Genomic DNA, 25340 nt, shown 5'->3' on the forward strand with positions numbered 1-25340 from the left:
GCTCCTTCAGATTTCTTATCGTCCATCTCCACATGGGGCACCGTCTTGGCGTCGGCAGGAGAACAGTATCACCTTTGTAAAGTGGAATATTTGCCATATTTTTTTCTGGATTTTTCACCTAAGCCACTCAGGTCACTTTTCAGCAGAGTAGCAGAGTTACATGTGCCTGGAAGTTGCATGTTTTTGCCATTTAGAGAAATAAAAAAACAAGAAGGGTTTAAAATGCAGGTAAACAGCTCAAGATAAAGATCTGTAGCACTAGAGGTCCACCATGTTGTGGGTCTTTTTGTAGAGTTAGATGTTTTTCTGATTTGACGATTAAGCCAAAAGAAACCGAGGGACATCTAATGTTCCCTAAAAGTCGACATGCAAATTAGAAAGTTGCTTATCCAAGAAAACCTCAAATACACAAAATACCCTCTGTAGCTGGAGAGAGATTTTATGTAGCGTAGAAAATATGCTGGTGCAGAAACTCTTTGCGACACCGGTTAACAGAAGACGACCAAGTGAACCTTGTCACCCGAATGAGAAATAAAGAGACACACAGGTCAAGTGGTAAATCCTCCAGAGAAGCATTTAAAATGTCAACGCAGCAAATGTCACATTGAAAGAGGGATTAACTACAAAAATAAACCTCTGTTCTCCAGATCCTTTAAGGTTTGCTACCTCTCTTTACCCTTTGGATCTGGTGTTATAACGTTTTACCGCAGTGTTTAAAAAGTACTCTGCCTTTAAGTTAATTAAGGCAGCAAGAGGCCGCTGGTAATAGTGGACGTCCACAGGGGTCAGATGTCATGAGGCTCCGTGTAAACGGCACGTTGTTTCGGCTTACCCCAAGCTGTGTTTAACCAGCTGTAGAAACTGCACTCTGACCGAGGTGTCAGAGGAATGATGGGAAGGCTGAAACAAAAAAAAAAAAAGACACCACCGCCTGCTTCTGGCAGTTTGCCGCCACAATGTCGAGACTTCAAGGTGCAAAGCCTCTGTCTCAATTGAAAATGTATTTGATGAATGGGCACAGAGAGAGAGAACAGGCGAGAGCGAGAGTGAGGAGAGGAGATAATGCGGAGGAGAGAAGATGGAAGCGATCAATCACCAATTAAACAGAGAGGAAGGTACAAAGCTTCTTCCCCACTTAATCAACAAAGCAACTGGGACCTTTTAACGCGGCCAAGGTTTGTCACGGCTGCTGCCAGAGGAGAAGAAAAATCGACAGAGAATAAAAAAAAGGAGTGGAAAAGTGCACTCTGCTTGAGTTACAAAGGGAGAGACGGAGAAATGAAAAAAGACAAACGTGACAGAGCAAGAAAAACTAAAACAAATGAACAAAGGTGCAACTGAAGGACGAACATCTGCGAGCGAGCGCCGCCCTGCGAGACCATTATTTTCATCTCTATCAGCTCCTTAAACACAAAAAAAAAAAAAAAGAAATCCCTCTCCTCTTTTTTCCACTGATGGATGCCAAACCTCAGCAGTCAGGCAAAGGTTTGTCGTGTTTGTGTTCATCGCAGTGAAGATACTCGTGTAGCTTATCCAAACTGTTCCTGCAGAGGGAGGGCGGAGGCGGGCTGAGTGCTACCATCTGCTCTGGCTCCGCACTCCCAGTTATTCAATACAGTTTGAAGAGCGGGCCCTCGGCCAATCCACTTGCAGCCCGGTCCATTCATTGACGTACAGTAAGTGTGGCTGCTTCCCCGGGCGAACGCATGGCTGCCACTGTTTGAAGCGTCTTGACCGGGCCCGGCTGACCCAGATGAGAACGACCTGGATGACCTGAGAGCAATGTGCTTATTCAGAGTTTAAAATTAGGTTTATTCAGAAGATATATTCACTCTAGTCATAGACTGTAAGGACTTTGGAACAGACGCTCTGACAACGCCCAGGTGCACGGAGTCAGGTCCACAAAGAAACGCTGTTTCCTGGGTTAGTGTGGATCTTGGAATGATTTTGGTCTCATCAGCTGAAATGCCAGTGTCCTACCTCACTTGTGCTTTTTATGTCTTTAATATAAATATCTTGAGACTCAAATCTTAATTTAAATAGAGATAAGGAGAGGAGTTCAGACGTCCGGAGGGAGCTTGGAGTAGAACCGCTGCTCCTCGACTTCTGACAATGTATTTTCGATCGGGTGCAGTCAACACAGGTCAGACTCTCCAGGAAAAGACCCAGTGGGATGAAGTAAAGAGGTGTTTTGGGATTTCTGTCAGAAAGAGCAAAGATTTCTTGGAATAAATACAGAGCTATTAGTTACTGCTACCTGGCTGCAGCTCTCTTTACCGCTTCTTTCCCATTAGTGCTTGTTCCTATTGTGCTGCTTGTCTCCTGAAAAGTACAGTGAAGAATTAACTCCTCATCCCAGGATACGTAAGCTGCTTTAGAAGGTGTCAGGGTCCTCTTGCATCCTGTCCGTCCGAGAGTTCATTAGTGAACCAGTCGCTAAACTGGGTCAAACTGCAGTTCAGGTTCACCCCGTGGAGGACACGACCCCCATCCTTGACCCCGGTGTCCTACAGCAAGCGAGAACACTCAGCAGCTGTTAGCATCAGTTGTCAGGTCGAAGCCAGGTCAAGCTCATTGGCTTGTTATTTTAACATAAAATCCCACTCATCGCTCAAGTGGTTTAAGTGATGCGGCCAAAAGAAAAGCACGCAGAGCCGTTTTAGGTGGGTACGCATTTCAAGATGGACAATGGTTTGTTTCACAAGTTGTTTGGAGAGTAGTTCTTGTCGAGGGAGTTGGACTTGGGGTGGTACTCAATTGTAATGTCTGGGTAAACTCCTGAAAAGTATGGAAATTGGTCTAATCTGCAGGATTTAGACGGTGCAGAGAGTGTTTGTCTTGGCCTGTGTTCGACATGCAAGAAAAGAAAGAGTGGACATGAGAGAGGGAGGAGAAGAAGGCACTAAATCTCGGTTGCAAAAGAAGGAGGAAGACAAAGCGAATGGCAGATTGAGAAATGAAAGATAGATATTCAGAAGAAAGCGCTATAACAAGAATCTAAACTTTAATTTCTTTCATCAGATATTGTGTTAAATGACTAACATGTTGCTTACATGTTCCTCTTTGTTTCTGATTTTGAATTCAGAAGCAATTTCTCATGTCGGTTCAAAATAAACACGTAAAACTCAAACAGGCAAACAGCCATATGCTATTCTCTCTGCTTCATAACCATGATCCCTGCAGTGCCGTTACTTCTAATGTGCACTGTAACGGTCCAGATCCCGAGGAGCCCCGCACGCCTGTGATGTCTCCGCTCCATCTGCTGCTCCGCACGGCGGGAACATCATTTCTGTTTTCACAGTCCGTGCTGGTAGCTTCCAACATGTTTTTATTCGCCATATTCTCAGCACGTCCATATTACTCCACAGAGAACATCCCTGACGAGTGTATCTACGTGACGTTAACTTGTGTTATGTTTAGCTCGGCGACGGATTTTCAGGTTAATGGCGTCAGCGTTGGATGAACTTGAGGAAAAACTGCAGAGACAATCAGAGCGATGAGGTCTTTACTTCAACAGTCTGAAACTTTTAGAGCGGAGATGAAACCAAAGGAGTAAAAGCAGTTTTGTTATTTCTGGCTCTGTCACCTGGTTCCTCATCCTGCGGAGCACAACTCTCGAAGCGTCAGACGTGGAAAGAAGTCAGCGAGCGTCCCATAGGTGCTTTTTATTAAAAGTTCAGCAAAGAGAGATGATAAGAAAGAGCACAGTCACACAGAGAATCTTAACTATGTGATTTTTAGATTTATTTTCCACTTGCGAACGAAACTTGGCGCCGACAAAAGCCAAAGATTGGAGCCACATCTGCAGTCGCCAGTCGCTTTGCGTGAACTCTTCAGAGACAGCGACGGCGACACACTGTCTCCCCCAACTAGATCTTTAACTGGTTAAATATCTTGACAAATCCGTGACAACTAAAGCCGATCAGAGCACAGGACGGGGTGAAGTCGAGGGTGAAAGATCCAGAAGTGTGTGACCCCCTGTCGCCAGGCAGTCATGTTTAGTATGAACAACATAAATACATACAACATGCAAGATCTGCAAGATGACTTTGGCATTAGGGAGCAAAAGCACCATTAACCTCAAGTACTGACGACTAAGGTATATCAATATCAACAATATAAAACAAACCGTGGGTTCAATATTGGAAATACTGCAGATTCTACAGTATCAATTACTAAGAGCCTGGAGTCAATATACAATAAAATTCCGAGAAGCTGAGGTTTCATCTTCCATTTGGAAAGGAAAAGGCTGCAAATCCTGAAAGATGGAACAGAACACTTGATAAAGACCTTAAACAGATCAGTCTCCTTGTGAAACCACATTGAAATTCACTAGATCTGGATTTATATTTTTGATCTGAACCAAAATTAGAAACACTCATGGATATCAGTCGATATAATGCCAGATTTTTTCCATCAAGATCCACGATTCCTTTCAGAAATCAATGAAAGTGTTGAAAAACTATTTCACAATGTTGAAGAAAGGGAAACAAACCACAATTTATTGCGTTCAATATTTCATGGAAGTCGTTTGCGTAGCTTTTGCGTAATCCTGCAAACTAACTAACAAACAAACACAGATGAGAACTCGACCTCGTTGACGGAGGCAGTAACCAAGTAAACACGGCTCCTGAGTGGAAACTCTGTGATAGTTTTATAATGATAAAACCTGCAGACTGAGCAAAAAGACATTTCACACACACACACACACACACACACACAAACAGACCCTGTCCCCTGACTAATGAAAAGTCTCGCTGCTCTCCAGAATGGGTCTGATTTACCGCTGTTGGGGAAACTTAATCCAAAAGCAACAGTACCTCAGTTCAGCCGTGTGTGTGTTGGAACCTGTGTGAGTTACTGTGTGGGTGTAAAGCTTCCAGATTTAGAAGCAGGCCTCTCTTCTTGCTCACAGTCGCCCTACAACAGGAGATCGCACGTAGCTGTTAGTCTCCGTGAAAAAACCCTCAACAAGTACCTGCTGGCAACCTGCAGACGCTTTGATCCTCGACATCTGACCCACAGTGTGTCCTCATCCGCCAGATAAACTCAAAGCACGACAATCACATCCTCTACACACACACACACAACTACAAATATATGTTAGTGTACAGCCTCTCTGCCCTGGACTGACAGTGCACACAAATTACTAACAAATGCTGGGAGACACAGACATATGTTGGGGGGATGACCTCATGTCCTGAGCAGTAAGAAATAATCAAGACGCTGCCTCTATCAGATTGTACAGATTATTCTTGGACGCTTTCATAACACATGTTAAAATGTCTTTCCTTGTTTGTCTCTGCGAACTTATGAGTTCTGCAGAGGACTTGTTTTTGTAGGAATCAGGATCAGTTTAGCAACGATTCTATCATCATGACATCTACATTTTGCAGGTTTTGATACTTTAACTACTTCATCCTTGCTACTGTCGCTGCCTGAACTTTATACCTGAGTCCTATTTTCTTAATTTTCACCTCAAACCAGGGTTCAACGAAATAATTTGCTGAAAAACGTCCAAAACCAATAGACATCAGAAGTGAAGATGTGATGTGTCTCTGTGCAACACAACCGATTCCAAGACGCCCGGCCACATTTTTCACTTTGACATCTAGAAATCCTCTGACACTTCTCACACTTTGTTTTTGTCTGCATCGCTAATCCCAGAAGTCTGTCTCTGGCCTTTTACTCCCCGTCTCCTACACCCCCCACAACCTGCATTTCATGCAGAGGTGAAAAGCCAATTCACAGCAGGAGCATAGACAGTAAGCATCGACATATATGCTGGTGCCCCAATTATGTAAGTTACCATCTTTTCTTACACCTGATCTCAACATCTTTCCCAGAACTCTGGATGGGGGCAAATTAGTTTTTTGTGAAAGCTTAATGATTCAATTAATGCCAGTATCTAATTTAATTTGGAAATGGCTTCAGATTTCATGGGACAATATTTGTATTATAGTACTAGTTCAAACTTGGATTAAATGTATTTACAAAGTACGGAAGAAACAAGAGAAATTCTCAAATTCTGACTTCGTGAAAATAAAAAGAGACGTCTCAATGTTCAGCCATCAGGAGAGGTCTTTGTATGTAACAGCTTAAAACCTCAGGGGGAGAAATCTATACTGTAGGTGACATTACATTTCCACAATATCCTTTGGGTGCATAATAAATGCACCACATTTTCCAGACAGCTTGTTAAGCGGTGGTGGTTTGCTGCTGCCGCTGAACGCAACATGGCTCCCAAACCACAATCCTCTCCCATCGTAAACCAGTCATAACCCTGAGGAACACCATGTTGTCCACACTTCAGAGCTCCAGGGTTACAAGAAAAAAGCCAGGGCTGTAATAATAATGACGCTGCCTGTCACACTCCTTCTTGCTCCAAGACCATTACATGCACGTTGCATCATGTGTTGGAAGCTCGGGGGGGAAAGCCTTGAAGCCGCTCGGCCGAACGTTACCAGTGAGGACGCTGCAGAAACTCAACCGTTTCTAATCTTAGCCTCAGAAACATGGAGAAACGGGAGTGAGATGAGAGAAAAGAGTTTTATGTGGAAATATTCTTGTTAACTTTCTGGGTGGCCAAAGTAACAATGAGCAGCAACACAAGCTAATACCCGCATCCAACTCGACCTTGAGCCCAAAGAATATGGATTTTTACCTAAAATAAAGGAACGCGAGCCGCAGGGAGCGAGGACGTACCAGACAACTCCTCTAAATCCTCAGACGTCTGTCAGTAAACACTAAACAAGTCAAAACCACTTCCACAGGTACTTTGTTCATCTGAAGTGCACCAGCCTACACAAGGAGGAAAAAAGACAATAAAACCTGGAGGTTTCACTGGAAGTGCTCAGTCAGGTTATGCTCAATAATACATCAAAAGCAAAGTGATTTCCCAGTCGGTGTTATTCCCTGAGGGAGGGGAACTGGGCCAGAGATCCTGTTCCTTATCAGCTGCCAGTGGGCGAGTTCTCAAATCCAAGAGTTGTCTGCTAAACGGGCAGAAGTCTCAGTCCTCAGCTAGGCAACCGCAGCATCACATAAAATCACTTCTCTTCCCCTCTGGCCACGTAGGCAGGTTGGACTCAGCCGCTCACAGTGAGCTGATGAGGGGCCGAGCAGCTACACTGAGGTTTTATCAGCAAAATAAAAACATCAGCCCGTTCTAAGAGCTCAAGGAGTTTAGCGTTCAATGAAAGACGAGGTTTCGATGATCTACGAGGGAGGATCAGAGCAGAAGAAGATCCAAAAAGCAAATTGTACATCTGCAACGGATTAAAAAATAAATACAACAAAGCAGAATCAACTGGTTCAACAGAAAAGTTTTACCAGCTTCATTTCACCTTCTTCTTGCCAGATATACACGTTTCTAACCACTGTGATTTTCCATTAAATCTACTGCTTCCAGCTACCGCACGTTTCAATCCATTTTTACATTTTATGTGTTAAAGTTTCCCTGAACCACAGGGGAGGTGGCTGTTTATAGCAAGGTTAATTACCTCATGAGCACTTATGTTAAATAAACAAGAAATCCCGTCATTCCAATCCGGTGAAAGCAGCTCGACTATAGAGAAACAACCGAGGTGTCGTGTACGATTTAATAGAGTTTGTGCTTGAAATCCAGTGTCTGACGCCGTTGACTCGACTCCGGGCTCGTTGATTTCGAAAGGAGCTGCTGAAGCAGTGAGGAAATAAAACATTTTGGAAGAGAGCTAAATAGGAATTTGACCTTTGCTCTGATCTCTGTGTTTTGTGTGTTTCTCTTCACTTTGGCAGAAGAAGCTGTTGAAAAGTTTGGAAGCTTCAGTGCCACACAAACAGTTTTCAAAAAGTCTGCAGGTCACAAATTAAACTACTAATGTCCTGATTCCAACAATGTGGTTAACTCGCTTCTCTTCGTTCCATCGTTGATTCAAAAGCCAAACCAATTATAAACGTAGTAACCAGAGACTCCCCAATAAGTTTCATGAAAACATCAGGAAGTGAAGTGTTGAATTTGCTCTGGAGCTATAAAAGCTTTTTGGAAAACCAATCTGTTTCCCTCCTCGCTCTGGTCAGAAGAGGCTGATGAAAGCTTGAGGGGCCCGAGCAGCGGACTGGGATGACTGGTGCCGCCTGAGGGACGGACTGATGACAACACTGTTCAACCGACGCCTGAGGAGGAAGAGAAGACTCCAAAGAATCCCAAATTCTTTCTGTCACCTCAAATACTTCAATAGGTTTTTGATGTGGAAGTTTTACCTCCAACAAGGACGTTTTCAGAGTTGACTGTCTGACTCGTAGCAGGATTACTTTCTTTAACATTGTGTGTGTGCCCATCAGCCTTGATGGAGATATGTGCTCTGACGTCCCCTCCAGTGTCAAGAACAGGTTCTTCAGAAGTTCTCAGTTTATGCTTGAGACAACAATTGTGCCAATAATAGTTTTCATACACTTACCAGTATTTTCTTAATCGTTTTCTTGGGTCAAAATTCTTTATTTAACTACGTCATTGAATCAGTTTTGTAGCGGATCTCCAGAAAACGAGTTATGAGCAATGTTTGTCCCATTAAATAGCAGATTTACAGTTAAATATTTCCTGGAAACAGTGACAGAGAAGAAGAACCATATCTTCAAAAGACAATGTTTACTAGAATTTGTTAGATTTGTTTTCTAATAGGAAAAGACAAAGAATGTTGAGGTTATTTGTCTCTACACGTCAGATGTGATACGTTGACTACTTGTCCAGGTTGTGCAGGTCGCTCCTCAAGAATGAAGGAGAGCGGAGAGGTGAAACATTCTGGTTGGATTATTCAGGCTCAGCTCACTGGGGAAATCCATCAGCTGTTTTCACTTCTTTAATAGAAATGACAAACCACAGAGAAATAACTTTGCACACGTCACGACCGAAATAGAAGAAACACCTCCAGAACTCATCGACTGGAGCCATGTGAAACACGTCTGATCCAAATACGATCCCGCCACTTTGAATAAGAGGTGAAGAAACCAGTCACTCGCTGCTTGACTTCGCTTCTGTGACCACATGAACTTTCTTGAATCCAGCTTCACGCCACAGAGGAGAATCTTCATGCAGCCTCACAGGAGCGAATCCCATTTTGTCAGAGTAACTAATGGAAAAACTCATAAAAACCTCAGCGCTGATGCAAATGGTGTGAAGCCCCAAATCTGCTCCAGCAAAGAAACCGACTTCTTTACATGGATAGGAGAATAAATGTGTATAAAAAAAACACAATGAGAGAAGTTTTATCTGCTGTTTTTCTATATGTGGTAGTTTAAACAGTAACAGTAATACTAAGTCTGATCTAATGACAGGAAATACATTTACTGCCACTTGGTTTTCTTCGTCTTTATAGAGGAAAACTGTTACACACTTCACTAATGAGACGCTAACAGCCGCAGCACCAACCGCAAACCAAGGTGAGAAATTGACTTTTCACTACTTCACGGCAGATTTCACAGCACTTTGCTTTCTCAAAAACCCTTGGTGGTCAAAAGCAAAGCAAAATCTGTAAAGAGCTGAATATGAAGAGGATGGAAACACATGAACGAGATAGAAACCTTTAAAAAAAGGACACAATCAAGTAAAGACAGAGAAAGACACAGATGTTCGTGGATGTTTACTCGCCGGCGGTGGTGGAACAGAGATGTAAAATGAGACCTGACCATGAATGAGATTTGTGTTGGGATTTTTCAGGAAGTGCATCGACAGTGTGCTCAGAGACAACGCAGCTGCAGACCAGCTGAGCACACGACACTCGTATGCGTGTACACACACACACACACACACACACAGTCAAACACACCCGCCACTAAACGACCAACAACACCTCCCCTAATCCCACCTCCCGCTGGGAAACGATCGGATGCACCTCAGGGAATTTCAGTCGCTTCCCACACTTTCCACTTATCCACACATCGATCTCGCCGCCGCTTCGAGAAAAACACGCAAACCTCTGCGAGCACCTGACGATCCAAGCGGGAGGTCCTCAGACGGGCAAACAAAAAGTTCAACACAGAGATCAATAGAGTCTGTGATGAGAAGCTCGAAGTCAGACTGTTTTTGTCTGTTTGTTAACGACCAGAAGTCATTTCTCAGTAAGAACAGGACACAAAGCAAAGTCATAAAAGGTTCAAGGTGGAGACAACACACCAGTGACGCTGCAGAGTTGTGACCCGGTGGAAGATGAGAGGCTGCAAATATGTCGAGACGCAGTTTTATTAAAAGAGAAGCAGAGTAGGAAAGAAAAGCTCCATCTGTAGACGTATCTAACTCTAAATGAGTCTTTATTCTTGATGCTACAGATTTAAATGACATGTTGGACCAAACAAACTTGACTGACCTGCTCAAGCCCCCCGGACCCCAACCCAATCCAACACCTGTGGGATGAACCACAGCATTACCAGGCCTCGTTAGCCGGCATCACTGCCACTCTCACTTAGGCTCGTGGGGATAAATGGAAGAAAATCTCCGCAGCCATAATCCCACATCCTGCCAAAGGTCTTCACAGAAGAGCGGAGGTATTATAATAACATGCTAATGATTTTAAAATGATATGTTCTAGAGCTCGACCGATTTATCCGTTAGCCGATATCAGCCATTTACTGACATAACTGTTTGTGTATATATAGATATATATGATTACATTTTAGGTTGAAAGTTTATTTTCTTAATTCAAGTTCAATATATTTGGTTTTAATTGTGTTTTATTTTTATGTGAAATAAAGTTTGTTGTTACATATTGCTTACAATATTGGTTTGGGTTTTCTTGACTGTCTCATATCTGTATAGATATCTTTAATCCATATGTTATATATATATTGTGTTTAAATGTCACATGAAGGAATAATCTTTAGACGTCTGCATACGTTTGGCCTTGCAGTGTATACAGAGGCCCAACATCTAGTAATCATTACCTGAGTTCAAATGAAGTGTTACCTTCACCCCAGAAGCAATTAGCTGAACAAAGAGCAACGAACCTTTATCTCCAACACTAACATCCTGTTTCATCTGTGACAAACCCAGCAAACAGGCAGAGAACCGAGAGCAAACGAGGGTAAAGGTGATATTTTTAGAGTGAAAGAGGGGGGAAAAAATGAAGCCTTCAAAAATCTGCTCTCGCTCTCAACTGCTCTGTCATTTAGAGCCGTGCTGCTCCAACTCAAACACGGACTCACAAGAAGAAAATCTCTGCGTCCTCCTCGGGGGAACGAGCACTTTTCACAGAATTCAGATTCAACCAGGATTAAGGTGAATGAGACAGTGAACTCCTCATGTCTCCACTCCATGACCTCATTAGAAAGTCAGATGCTCCGCGCCGCTGTTTGACGGGATGTTCCCTCTCTCCCTCTGTGGTCTGCAGGCAGCTGAACAGACACCTGCTTGTTTCTGCTCCATCTTTCCGCCCTGACGGAAAACTTTCCAGAGTGTCGGAGATTCCGTGTTTTGCAGAAGGCCAGGAAGCCACTCCCAGAAAAACAAACACGCTAATTCAGATCCACTTTACATGATCGTAAATCGCTGTTTTGATGCATCTCTAAGCCCCGACGGCAACGTATAAGTCGGCTTTTCCCTCCAGGAAGGCAGGAAAACTCATAAATTACATCTTGTGCCACATTTTATTCAGTTAAAAAATCCTCACAGGACACAGGATGTACTGTGGCTCGGTCTCAAACGTGCATCTTTACAGCTCCAACGCTTCTTTTCATCCTGCATCACATTTATAAACCACTGAACATGTCCGGATGAGCTACTGGCAGGAGCTTTGGTCTATTGCACTTCATTAGTGGATGTTGAGGACACAGTAAAGTGACACTGTCCTGGAGTCTCCGCGCAGCCACATTGTTCCAGCTCAGTGTTTCTCACAAGATGAAAATGTACTTGTGTTGGTGATGGAGGTTTGTGGCTTGTAACCGATGTGCCTGCATAGACTGGTGTCACCTAAACGCATCACATGCAGGATATAGGTAGATGCTAGCTATAATCGTTTCTCTCCTCTAGTCACAGGCCGGATCTTCTAAGATTTGAAATCTACTAAACCTCATCTGTGGATGTGCAACATGATATTAAGAGACTACAGGAGTAACAAGGCTCGATAGAAAACCACTGACAAGAAGATGGTGATGGAAAAGAAACATTTGTGCTGAAGTATGATAAAAGGATGGATTTCTTACCCAACAACACTATGAGGTACAGGACGAGGGGGTAGTGAGTGTTGTGAGGAGTTCTGATGTCAAAGTGGGTTTAAGAAACATGAAGGATCAATTTGTATCTTCATAAACACAGAAGGAACATCTCAAGTATTCATTCAGAAGACAGAAGCAGTTATAAGTCCTTCAAACTGAGTGTTTATATCTTCAGGTTTTATGTGGATGGTCAGTTTAGGTTCAGAATTAACAGCATTCAACGTGGATCCTTAGTTCTTTGCAGGTGGGTCAGGATTAGGAAAATGTAAGGACGTACAACACAGGTTCCAACAGATGCATCACGTCGAGGGCTGCAGACTCGGGGAAAGGACGCATCAACAAAATCCGCAGCAAAATAAATACATAAATAAAATAAGATCGAGGCAACACAGTGCGGTTTCCTTTGATCTACGTCATCCCCGTCTGAAACAAAAACAGGGGAAGGAAAACATTCGACCACATCAAACGCAGAGTTTAAAAGCACTTTGATGGGCGAAGCTTTGATTTCAGCAGTGATGAGTGGTGTCGAGATAAGGTCGAATTAACAAGAGGTTCAACCGAGATAAGTTCACTCAGGAAGTCAGATTTGTTCACGAAAAGTAGCACTTTCCAACCAAAACTGCTTTTTATGAAAAACAATTACAATCAAGGGTGAGAGATTTTTCCACTAATCTGTTTCCAAGGTCTAAAACCCCCCACGTGAGGTTTCACTAAAAGTGGACAGACAACAATAACTTAAAAAAGCTTCAAAGGGTCAAAGTGACATTTGGCGTTACACCTTCACCCTCCCACAGAACCCTTCCTATACCTCACACATCCTGCGTTTGTCCTCAGCGCTCATTCTCTGACTGAGCGTTCTCGATCACCTCTGCTCAGACTGTGTCCAACACTTGTTTTGTCCAGGACAAATTTAGCGATTCCTGTTTACCCTCCAGAGTAACGCACGTGTTGTTGGTTTCTTTTAGATCATTTGCAGATAGAAGCCAACGTCCAGGCTCAGAGACTCTGTGGAGCAGCTTCCTTCAAAGTGTCGTGTCAGCAGAACAGCAGCAGCAGTTTGCAATGTCCCCTGTTAAAATTTTCAAACTTATTCACGAGTTAATGGATGCTTAAAACAATAATTCAGGTCATGTGGCAAAAATCAACGACGATAAAACTTCCAACGGCAAGAAAGTCGCAAAAATAACAAACTGCGTTAATTACGAGTGAGAGACGAGATGAACAAGGAGCCAGATGAAGATGAGAGGAGACGTTACAGAGGACGAAATGTGGCAGTTGGACGCAACGAGGAACAATCTGGGATGCAGGAACATGTGCGACACACACACACAACCTGCAGAACATCTTGAATCGGTTCGAGTCTGACGCTGACGCATGCCACCGCAAGAAGCTCGTGTCACCGTCCAGGGAGTAAACAAACAGAGGAATACACAGTCAGGGTGAATTTCATTTTAGATATCACACTTATTTCTTAGATTATCTGTGTATGATGTTGGATTTTACCCCAAAATCTTCACTGTTTTACGTTTTGTTGATTAGATCAATTTGCAAAACAAAAAGATTAATAAACCCAACGTGTCTCTGTAACTCATTTTTAAACCAAACTCTAAAACAGCTTCAGCAACTTTGAGTTGTTTTGGTTTTGTATCCAACTGAATAACACAAACTCTCCCGAGTGCAACTGATATTTATATAATTACCTCATAATGTAGCAGAGAAACCACAGTTAACCTGTTCAAACTCACACCGAGCAGTTGCACATTCGACATGCAGAGTATAAACACATCTGCAGAGTCCAAGAAACATCTGGACACTTTGCTTTGTCTAATATTTAGCGGTAGTCATGACGGTTGGTAGTAATAAGAGCTCAGGGTTCGTTGTTGTGGTTCAGGCCGGAAAAGACCTGCTGAGTATTATGTGTTTCAGACAAAAGACAACGTAAGAGCATTGATAAACCACGTATCAGATAACTCACTCGTGGGATATATATGTTTTGTGGTGAATGGAAACAACCTGGACGTTGATTTATAGGAAAATGTCACAGACTGTAAAAGTCTCTTTTTTGTTTCTCACTCATTCATGAAATCGCTGTTGGACAGGACGGACTTTTAACCAGAACCTGACGTCCTCACCTCGAGCAGCGCTGTGGTCCAGATGAAACTTTTCAGTCAAACTGAAAAACCAGGATCCCATTAAATCAGAATCAAGACCAAATGGATGTGGAGGATTTTACACGTTGCTTCCTTACACTCACTGTCATCTCACTTCTGTTGACATGTCTATTATCAAGTGGATCTACAGGTGTTACCGCTGCTACTTCATGGATTGAGGTTTATTAACTACCCCAGTTTTCCTGATTTGTAATAAATCGATCAAGCTTCTGTCTGTTTCTCCGTGTTCCAAGTTTTTTTTGCTTCAAACTGCAATGAGACTAATGTCTCAACAGATTTTGTTTGGACAATGGAAATCAGCTGTCGGCCTAAACGTTTCCAGATTTTAACTTTTAAACAAAGTCAAAGCAGCAAAATTGCAAAAATTTGCAGCAGTTCTCAAAAGAAATAAGATTATATAAAATTTCAGGATATCGGACGGGGAATATCAAACCAGTCTGAACACTTTTTAAACTGTAGTTCATAAGAGAAACCATCGCAGTATGAATTCTTGATCCACAGACGCATGACTCAGAGTTTTATTATCTCCTCCATTATCAAGCTTAAATCTCGAGGGATGCTGAGTCAGCCTGACCCCTGCACTAAAACAAGGAATCCAGCTTTTGCAGTAGAAAACAAATGTTTTAAGTCGGATAACTTTGTTCAAATGAAGTCGAGGTCTGTCGCCAGAGAGCTTCATCTGAAAGTCACGCGTGTGTCATGTACGAATGATTCTGTTGGATATAGAACATTTGACGTCTTCCCCACCCTTTTGCATATTTTACTGATCTCCAAGGACTCACATAATTGTCTTTGTGTCGTCGTCACACTTGTCTTCGTCACGATCATCACCCACAATGCACTCATCACAGCCACGTTCACAGAGCCTCACATCATCAGCTACCTCGACTTCATTATCTCTAACAGGCATCTGTGTCTGGGGCATTCGTGTCATTCCACAGAGATAATTACAAACATTATTATTTTTGAATAATCACCATGTGTACAGCAGATGGGGGAACAATAACTGAGTGAGTTGCATGTGTGTTCTTGTGGATGTGTCGTATAGGCTGATGCAAGCTTGCGTACGTGCACAATGAAGCACGGCAGCGTCGTTGTCATTATCTCACAGAATCACCAGAGGCTGAAGAGGTTAAAATATATGTTTGTTTACAGGCTCATTAGTTAATTCCCCGAGGTTGAAGACTTTACGACTCATGAGAACAAAGTATACGAAGTGATGTCTGATGCCTTCACAACATGAGCCAACACCATTTTTTTATTGTTTTGTTTACTTGTTTCCAACATCTTGTTTAAATTCTATCTGATATACATAGAAACTTTACTCCTTCATTCATCCATTCGTCTGTCTACATAAGCTGCTGTCAGACATGCCCTGGAATCTACTGACATTCTCCGGAGGGGCTGTAAGCGAATGTTCGAGTGAGAGGCGCCAGACTTTTGAAAGATGTCATGAGAGTTTTTAAAGGCACGACGCCGATACTGATGTTCATGTGTGAAATGCAAAGTCGAGAGAAAGTCCAGGATCCAGTTGTGTGGACATCCTCCAGAGTTCATGTCTGAAAACAGCTACACTGGACTGAATCATTTAGTTATTCATTCAGTCATTCATATAGTACATGACATTCCTCTTAATCAATTATATAGTCATTCATTTGCCTGGTCACACATCTGTTGATTGACATATCCATGCATTTGTAATATAGTTCTGCTTTCTCCATGAAGGTAATAAATTGAAATGTAATTCATTCATTAATACATTGAACAATCAGCCTTTTCTTTTCACCCTATTTGTTTCAGTCTTTCTTTGTATATTATTTATCTGATAAGTCAGGAAAAGAAATCATGTTCTTATGATTATTTAATTCATTCATAGTCTGTGAATGTGTCCATACACCTTCTTTGATGACCTTCACCAAATATGGCTGAACAGAATTAAGCTCTCAGTGTCCAACTTGACTTGTGAGACCTGATACGTCGTTTCCATGGAGTTTATTTTGTGTTGCCAACTCTCGGCTCAGCTGCATCCGCCTAAAATCATCAGCTGAGCGAAGCCCCACGAAACCATTTCACACGGAGGAAACAAATCACAGCAACTTTATTCAAAACAGAAATGTCAACGTTGCCACGGCGACAGCTCATGTTTTCAAGAATATTTACAGCACGCAGCCTGGAAATATTTGTCCCTGGTGTTCTCTCTCTCACTCGCTCTCTCGCCCTCTGGAAAGTGAGCCAGCGAGCGTGTTCCCCCCCCACCCCCTCTCCCCTCCTCTCCCCTCCTCTCCCCTCCTCTTGAAAAAGTGAATCATGGCAGACGATTATGAAAATGGCAAAAAGCACAAACACACAGAGAGCGGAGCCTCGAGGGCAGCCGGCCTCTGCAGGACCCACAAGACACCAGACCATGAAATCACACTTTTCTTTAGTCGACACATCAGATCCACATCCACTGTCAACTTCTGCTGGTTTTTGCAAACATCTACAACTTCTCCTCATTCCCACAAGGTCATATTTCATGTGATAATCAGGGGACAAGATGATTCCACTGTCTTTGCCGACCAGCAGCCAAAAAAGTGCCGTTTAATTCAAAATGTCAAACTGACATTTAAACTCATTGCGGCCACATTAGGAAAAGAATCCTCACAATCATTTGACAATACAGCTTTTGTGACACGGAGGTCGTTGTGGCGATCATAGGTCGAGATGTCCACACACACGCACATGGCTGCAAATGTCAATCTGGATTCCAGCACAGTGAGGGAAGCAGCGATGATGTATTGGCCCGACCGTCAGGATGATGACTAATAAACTGAAGCTCTCCTGACATTGGCCTTCATGTCTGACAAGCCCCTCCCAGCTCAGCCTCACAGAGCTGAGGCATCACATCATGTTCACAACCTGTATAACGCGGTGCTGCTGATTGCAGAGCCGCTCTGTCCCCGTGCACAACGTGAGGTTCGGCCTGTTTCCAATTGCGATGGAAAGGAAAACCTCGTCACTAATTGGGACCACGTTGACGAGTCCTGATTGATCCATTAATCACGGAAAATAATCCAGATTTAAGCTGTGAAAACAGTCGAGCAGCCTCCTGAGAAACATCTCCAGTGCAGATCTAATTGAAACCATCGTACGACAGCACAGGAGCTAGCAGGTAGCTGCTCAGTGTCAGGAAGCTGCTCAACTTTCCCAAAACGTTTGCAAAGTTTCCGTGGACTTTGAGGATCTTCATGTTTCAATATCAGCCTCGTGCACAGAGATAATTGGAGCCATTCCAGAGAAGCATTAAGGATTTAATCGAATGTATGAAAAGTGGGTGTCGAATGCAAATGTGCACTTTAACGTCAGACTCAAAACTTTCCCAGAGATTGATCTTTGTTAATTAGACACTTTAATTAAAATCCATATAAGAGCTGAGATGATTTGCAATAGAAAATTAGAGAAGCTGTTGCCAGGATGTTACTATAATAACCATAAAATGTATGTGTGTCCTACTCAATGCATAATGACCTTGGCTTTTTATTGCAATAACATTGACACCAAAAGTATCAGTATATCATCCTCCAATAAAGAAATCCCTCTCAACGTAATATCCCACTGTGGCTCAGTAACCTCACTGCACTGCAGGACCTGAGTGCAACAGCTTAATCATTCTCACTCTGCAGCGGATGAAAACTCATGAGCCAGCAGAAAGTTGGCCAACAGCAGAAAACTTTTTCCCCCAGCAGCATGCAGTCATCCAACAGACAGAACGTGCACATACCGTCCAGCGGCTGATAGGCAGAGGAGCGTCGGCAGCAGAACCGGAGCACGAGCAGAAATAATCCAAAGAACCAGGGAGGAATGCTGCACACAAAAAAAAAAACAGAAAACACACGAGTGAATAGTCTCAAAGTTCACATGAAACAACTTCTCCTCAGAAAACACTGTGGCTTTCATTTACCGTGAAGACATCTTCAGTGGTGCCGAGCTTAGATCCCAACTAAACTTGCCCTGAGAGTGACAGCAGAGCGAGAGAGAGATGGAGCACACTCTGCCTCTCTCCCCCACTTACTCCAAACTAAAGTCCTCTCTCTCCTCCTCCTCCTCCTCCTCCTCCTACTCTCTCTCTCTCTCTCTCTCTCTCTCTCTGGTTCCCAGTCAAACAAAGGCAGCTTCAGTGCGCTGGGACTCAAGGGGCCCTCGCTGAAAGCTGAAACCTGACTCCGGTGCGTCTCTGTGCGGACCACCGCTTTCTTATCCGGCCCTCCCCTCAGACAACTCAACCCCAGATACAAATTAACACACTCCGGTGAAGTCCTCCTCCTCCTCCTCAGACCGTTACGGCTGCTCCTCCTCACTGGTGGGGTTTCTCCCACACTCCCCCGTCCTTTAAAGCAAGTGTGGCCTTGACCTGTCAGGTGGTGCTGGTGGTATGTGTGTGTGTGTGTGTGTGTGTGTGTGTGGGGGCGACACAGGAATTTGTTGTCTTTGTAGTTTAATAACTTCAACCAATGTAAACTTCATTAACTCACAATGTAACACACATCTAACCAGTTTCCATTTATATTCAAACCATTATAACCAATAATGTATTATTAATTAATTGGCCAATTAAAATAGGCCGATAAGAGCTTTTCACAGACATATTACTATGGTGGTATATGTTTGTTGATATGCATAAAAAAAACTCTTATTTCATAGAACACTGCGGGAAAATATGCATTTATGTTGATGTACATTTGTTTGTCCTAATTTAAGTTCTATATATTTGGTTGTTTTTGTGTTCTCTATATTTAGAGTTATTTGATTTATATATTTTATTTCGAACATTTCTTTGTTTCAACAATTTCTGAAACCTTCATGAACAAACGGGTCCTATAGGCTGACATGCTTTGGATTCTAAACATTTTTGTGACTCACACTCAAAATCTTTATAATCAGATCTATGATGGAGTGAGTCGTCTCAAACCTTTGGTCTCAAGAGCGTTGTGCTGTGGTGCCAAATGGAATCTGCCGAGAACAAACACAAACAGGCAGCAGTCTGGCTGCAGGAGCCAGTGCGGGGGGGGCAGATAACGAGTGTTCAGACCTTGTCTCTGGACAGCTCAGACAGATAAGTGCCATCACAGCCTGTGAGCAATGCTGTTAGAGAGGCGGCGTCCGTGATAAGCCGTCCTCACTTCGCTGACCTCACGCAGACTGACCAGAGGAGCTGTCAGGGGACATTGTTTCTCAAAATAAGAGCGTCCCATTCCCCTTGACTGTTTTTGTACCAGTTCATAGGATTTGTGAGTTTTTAAATTCAAAACCTCAACGTAAAGTCAGGACGATCTTGTTGCAACATTAATCTTAGTTTGTCCATTTACAAGAAGGAGGGTTGGCAGTGGTAGCTCGTGTGGTGCAGCCTTTAACCACTGAATTCTTGTGCTCTTTCTGCTGCGTCTTCCCTCTGAGACAGTGGCCTAACAGATCTAGGACCTGACAATCTGTTGGTGGTCTGCTCGCCGTGGTTCGATGAGCTGGTTGCAAGCGGCAGGACGGACTCTTGAAAGGTCATGGAGGTTGTAGACTGAGCACGTCTCAAATTTACAGTCCAACACAAGCAGGGATACAGGCAAAACTAATTAAGAGTGTTCCCAGAAGTTGCTGCGTCCATGCACGCTGCCATCTTGCCTTGATTTCTCGGAGACAACCAGAATAAACATTCCTCCTTCACCTCAAAAAGCCCAGACAGTAGTTTTTGTTCTTCTCTTTGTCTTGAACGGAGAAAGAAGAAACTGGAGTGTTAAAGCTCAGTGAGTTCAATTCCCCTTTGGACTCATGTTATTAAGAAGTTGTTACTCAACATGAAGTGCTCCTGTTAACAGGGAGTTTAGTTTAGAAGGAAGTTCCCCATGACACAACGGAGAGAAAATGCATCCAGGTGTTCACGTCCCGTTGAGTCACTGTTTCTCTGAGTCACTGTTTTGGTAACAACATAAACTTTATTAATAAAATGACACATTGGGGACTGTGTTGCTTGGTGGAGTTATATCTGGTTTGATAAAGAGTTTGTGCACGTTACCTGCAAACCAGGCTCTTGTTTGTTCTGGACTCTCACAGCTGATGAAACCTCTTTGCTGTGGGCTGCACATACGTTTTATATCAAACACTGAAACTGTTCTACTGCCTTATTTAACCTTAACTAAGGGTTTTTGGAGACATCTCGTGTCAATGAAACCTGGCACCAACTTCAATGTGCTTGTGCAAATTAGTTGTATATAAACTAGAGGGTTTCCACATGATAACTGAAACAAAAAGTGAAGAATCATCCATTTATAAATATGTGGTGAAAGCTCACATTAATTTAATGGATGTTTGTTTTTTTTTATCTCCAGTGGAAAAAAAATACACACTGTGGCTGCCAAGATTGCTCTGCACCCCAACTACGCCCACACGTTTAGGTGAGTGTGCTGAGATCTCCATAGTAGTCTGTGTATTTGGAGATAAACAAAGCATAAAAGACCATTCCCTGTGATGAGAGCGACGGGCAGACAAAGAGCAAACACGCTGGTGTTTCTATGCAAAGAAAACAGTAACACAGAAGGGGGTGAGGGTGAGGGACTCCAGCCTGTGGGTGGCTGCAGATGGGGTCCAGGCGGAGGTCTTGCCGTTATGAGTCAGTCGAGATACCCGGTCGTCACCGCTCTTTGGCCGACGGCTGTGGGAAAGCAGACGGAGCTGACATCAAAACCGTCGGACAGAAAGAAAACACATCTGCTTGCAGCTCCGAGTCTGAATGAGGCCGATGTTTCCCCCCTTTTTGTGTTCTAGGGAGTTTCCATGTTGTGAAGCTCAGCTGTTTGTGGTTGTAATGAGCTGTTGCTGAACGACTAAGTGGAGTTACTAAGTATTCATGGTAAAAAAAAATACTAGATTGTGGTACGAAACGTTTTGGTGGAAACAAAAACTGGAAATCCTACCTGGATTATTTATGCTCGACATAAAAAGCAGGCGGTGTAAAGCGCAAGGAGCCTGGTGGAGCTCGTAAAACAGAGGAGAAGCTGGAATGAGGCCCTCAGAAGAAATCTCCCAGCCTTGATAAGCAGCGTTTGCTATCAGTCGTATTTGAAATATTTCTTATCGCAGAAGTCAGGATTCCTCGCGGCACCTCTGACCCACTGCAGTTGTCTATTAACCATCAGAGGAAGGAGGACGCAGGGGAGGGGAACCTAATTACCAGTAGGTTCCTGTAACCATCACCAAAACACCACCGTCATGCACCATCTCCTGTTTCTGATGAGTCTGCAAATACAGCTGCAGCAACAGGGAAACTTTAGAATACTCACAAGATTTTATAAATCTGTCATTTCCCTTATGTGTGTGTGTGACTGCAGAACTAGTTTTGTATTCAGTAGTTTACATATGTGATTCATCCTTGCCAACAGATTGTTATCGAGCCGACAACACTGCACGTTTTGTCCCGTCCTGATGTTCTTGGCTTCTTTCTGTTCTCGGTTTAAGACGCTACAGTCTTAAACCAAGCACATTACCCAAGTTTGGGGTAATTATTATTATTAGTCATGTGTTTGTGTCTGCAGAGGGAATTGAGACGTCGTTAATGATGACGGACGAGTTTGATTTGTGGGTAAGATACGTAAGAACCGTATGCCATTCCAAAGCAGAGCACCATCCCCCTGTTTGGAAAGTAGCTGTAGGTCGAGAACAAAAAGGGGAAAACAAGGATTTATTGAAACTAGTGAAACTGTGCTGATTGATTAGAAGCACATTTGAAGCTGGAAACACATGAAGTGTGCGGCCACGATCAGAAAAGAACCACAGAGTGTATTTAAAGACGGACGACAACACAGCTCCCCAGAAGTGAAGCGAAAACATCTGGTGGCTGGCTGCAGTGCAGGGCATAACCCCCCCCCCCCCTCCTCCATGTTGGTGGATGGGACACGGGCCAGACTTAAAAAAAGTTAAATACAATTTCCTCAAAGATGGTTTCTGTCATTTTAAGGGAGAATTTGTTTTTCTGGTGAGTTTTGATGGTTTGTTATTTCTCGTTATTTGATGCTATAAAAACTGAAAAAATTAAAGAGTTATTGCGAAGTAATAAAAAAGAAGCTGAGTATAAATTCCCATCGTGACCATTGTTGGGGCCCAGTAGAACTCAAATAAATAAATATCCTCTCACTCGTTCTTTAGAGGAGATTCAAAGGTCTTACATAATAAGCGTAAGCATCACACATTCAAATTTAACAGTGTTTAATCCTCCTTTTTCTTATTTCTATTTAACTTTCACTGAGTGATTGACATGGACCCCCCAGTCCTCAGGTTTGAGAGCAGTGCTGCAGCGTTATGAAGCATCCTTACAAAGACGAAGGAGAGAGGGGGTGGGGCGGGGGGGGCGAACTACAGGTCCCGAGGTCACACTTCATCTCTGAGGGTGGGGTGATGGGGGGCTGGCTAGGTGCTTGTGTTTATTCTGGGTCAACAGGGGAAAATAACAAGTGCCGCTGGTTGTTTTTTAAGCTGAAAGCCAAACAGAGCGTTCACAAAGGGGTTTCCCTGCTTCTGAGAACCAGTCAGGGCTCCGCTGCTCAGGCCCACAGTGATTGGCAGGACCGTGAGCCTCAAGGTCAAGCTGCTTTTAACAAAGTGAAAATGAGATTTAAACGGGTTTAGATCCTGAATCCAGAAAGACTAAGAGAAAATATACTCTTGCATTCCTTCATCGAGGGTCATTCCAGGAAATAAAAGCACACAGAAGTGAAAAGACACATCACAGCTTGTTTTAAACTCAACTAAACTGATCTCAGTACGTCGCACATTTAGTATTTCTGAACAAAACAACTTTAGGGACAATAATAATTACCTCTGCTGAGGAGGTTATGTTTTCACAAGATTTCCAAGAAACCTTCGATGAGTTGCTAATAGAATAATCCATTAATATTCCTGTTTACATGTAACAGAGCACAGGCTCATCGTGATTTATGTCCAGCTGTTATTCTGCCAGTTGTAAAACCCCAAACAGAAATAATTTAATGTTCGGCAGCATCTTGTACCACTGTGGGTGTTTTCCTTCTGATTTTGCAAAAGCTCCAACTCTTAGTTTTCCATCTTGTTTACACCAGAGCATGTGTCGTATATAATTTGATTATTTCTTATTCCAAGTATATGACCTTATTCAGGTTAACGCTAATCAGAAAATGCTGTTGATGTGTTAAAATATCGTTGTCCATAGAAACATAGTTACTGTTGTCTTATTTAGTTTTGTAGCCTTAATTCCATGATGTAAATACAGAGAAAATTCAGCTTTTATACAAGTTTAGAAAGTTTTAAAGGCTTGAATGTGTTCTAGCTCCACTTTAACGTTTCCTTTCCAAAATGTTTCTTTTATAAAAACCAGATTGGGTTTACAGGTGTTTAAAGAACGCAGAGCGAGCCAAGCAGAGAAAAACGTCAACGCCACATTTCAAATCCCATTTGTCTGTAGATCAATTTCTCCAAAATGGCTGCAATTACGGTCTCCAGCTGTAATCGTCCTTACAGGTGTTCCTGGCTGCGACCGTAGAATTCCAACGGCTTTTACAGTAGAATGCCAGAAGTCTGACCTCCACGCTCGCCGTCCTTGACTGTGCAACAATGCACAAGGCGTCACTCCCTGCACGTAATCCCGGGTGATGATAGAATCAATTACACGTGTCGGAGACGGACAGGGGCCGCCGCGCGCTCCGCGGTAATTACGTTCGTTAAATTGTCATGCTGCATTTTGTTTGGAATTTAAAGAGAAAATATGAAGCGGCCCGGACGTAATGGAACCGTCAGTCACAGGATGCAGCAACAACGGCAGCCAGATATTGTTCATTCATGATGCACACGGCTGCAGCGGAAAAAAAACACAGGATGAGTGTTTCACTTGGAGGATGGAAGAATAATGTTCATACTGTTTGCTGCTCTCGGTTATTTACCACCAACGTTTCTGTTTCTTATTTCTGAAATAAAACAATAATGTGCGAGGAAAGCAGATGATGCTAAAATGGTGTATAGACACATTTTTAAGCATTTTAAGGATTCTCAACAATAACCTCGAGTTTTGAGGGAATTTGAGTGAATAGCATCTGAACGTGATCATCTATAGCAGGAAATATTTCAGATGAGTTTGGTGGGAAACCTTTGGGAAAGGGGCTTTTCTTGATTTGCCCTAAGCGTGGGATACAGGTCGTGATATAAGGAGGGTTCGAATGACAGGGGGGTATAAATACCTTTTTGTTTTGTTGCTGATGTGTGAGATCAACCTCAGATGTGCAGGTGATTATCGTGGATGAGCAGCAGCTGCTTTCAATGAGCAGCTCGGGGATTAGGTGCATTCCAGCTCTGCCCTTTTTTCTGATCCTACACAATTCACTCCACTGAAAATGTTTCAATAAATAAAAACCTATGGAGTGTTTCAGGTCCCAGGATACAGACTTTGTAAGTTCCTTTTCCTGGTTGTGCACACATACGAACATGATGCACGTATAGATGTAGAAGCATTTTGCAAACTTGCAGGGTGAAGATTTTCAGAAAGTGTCATGTCGAGTGTGAAACCAGTTTCTAGGCTTGCTGTCAATCTACTGGAACCGTGAACAAATTCTCTCCAGCTCCTGATTTGCCACCGTGGCTTTAAAAGTTGCTTTGCTCTGCTCTTTCACACAGATTTTGTTGTGTACGTGCGGACGAGTCATGAAAATGCACCCGTCTGGTTTGTTCAGGTTATCTGAGCGAGGTGAGAGTTTGATTTGTTGACCGTGCTAGTTAGCCCTGAAGCGAATTTTTCAAAGCAGCACAAGAAATCCTCCTGCTTATAGCGCTAATGCTCGCCCTGCAAGATAAACGTTATCCGAGCAAAACGCGTAAAATAACAAGTTCTCCCTCAAACTGCAACAAGACAAATTCCAGCTTTTGAAAAACACAGTAATTATGATATCAAAATGCAGGAATATTAGTTTGAGGTCACGTATGATTATACATGTGTGT

The 25340-nt window shown here is 43.0% G+C and overlaps 1 protein-coding gene across 3 annotated transcripts in view; it reads right to left on the reverse strand.

Annotated features, from left to right (window-relative positions):
- LOC118098512 (collagen alpha-1(XVIII) chain) overlaps window positions 1-18415 on the reverse strand; it is a 48619-nt gene extending 30204 nt beyond the window's left edge. For all 3 annotated transcript variants that reach the window (XM_035142401.2, XM_035142402.2, XM_035142400.2), the window contains exons 1-2: window positions 18298-18415; window positions 18118-18200 (exon numbers count right to left, since the gene is read on the reverse strand). In XM_035142401.2, the coding sequence (XP_034998292.2) occupies window positions 18118-18200; window positions 18298-18308 (94 nt within the window). In that variant the 5' untranslated portion in view covers window positions 18309-18415. The remainder of the gene's footprint in view (window positions 1-18117; window positions 18201-18297) is intronic.
- Between the last annotated feature and the right edge of the window lie 6925 nt (window positions 18416-25340).

The sequence above is a fragment of the Hippoglossus stenolepis genome, chromosome 19 (assembly GCF_022539355.2).
Source record: "Hippoglossus stenolepis isolate QCI-W04-F060 chromosome 19, HSTE1.2, whole genome shotgun sequence".
NCBI lineage: Eukaryota > Metazoa > Chordata > Actinopteri > Pleuronectiformes > Pleuronectidae > Hippoglossus > Hippoglossus stenolepis.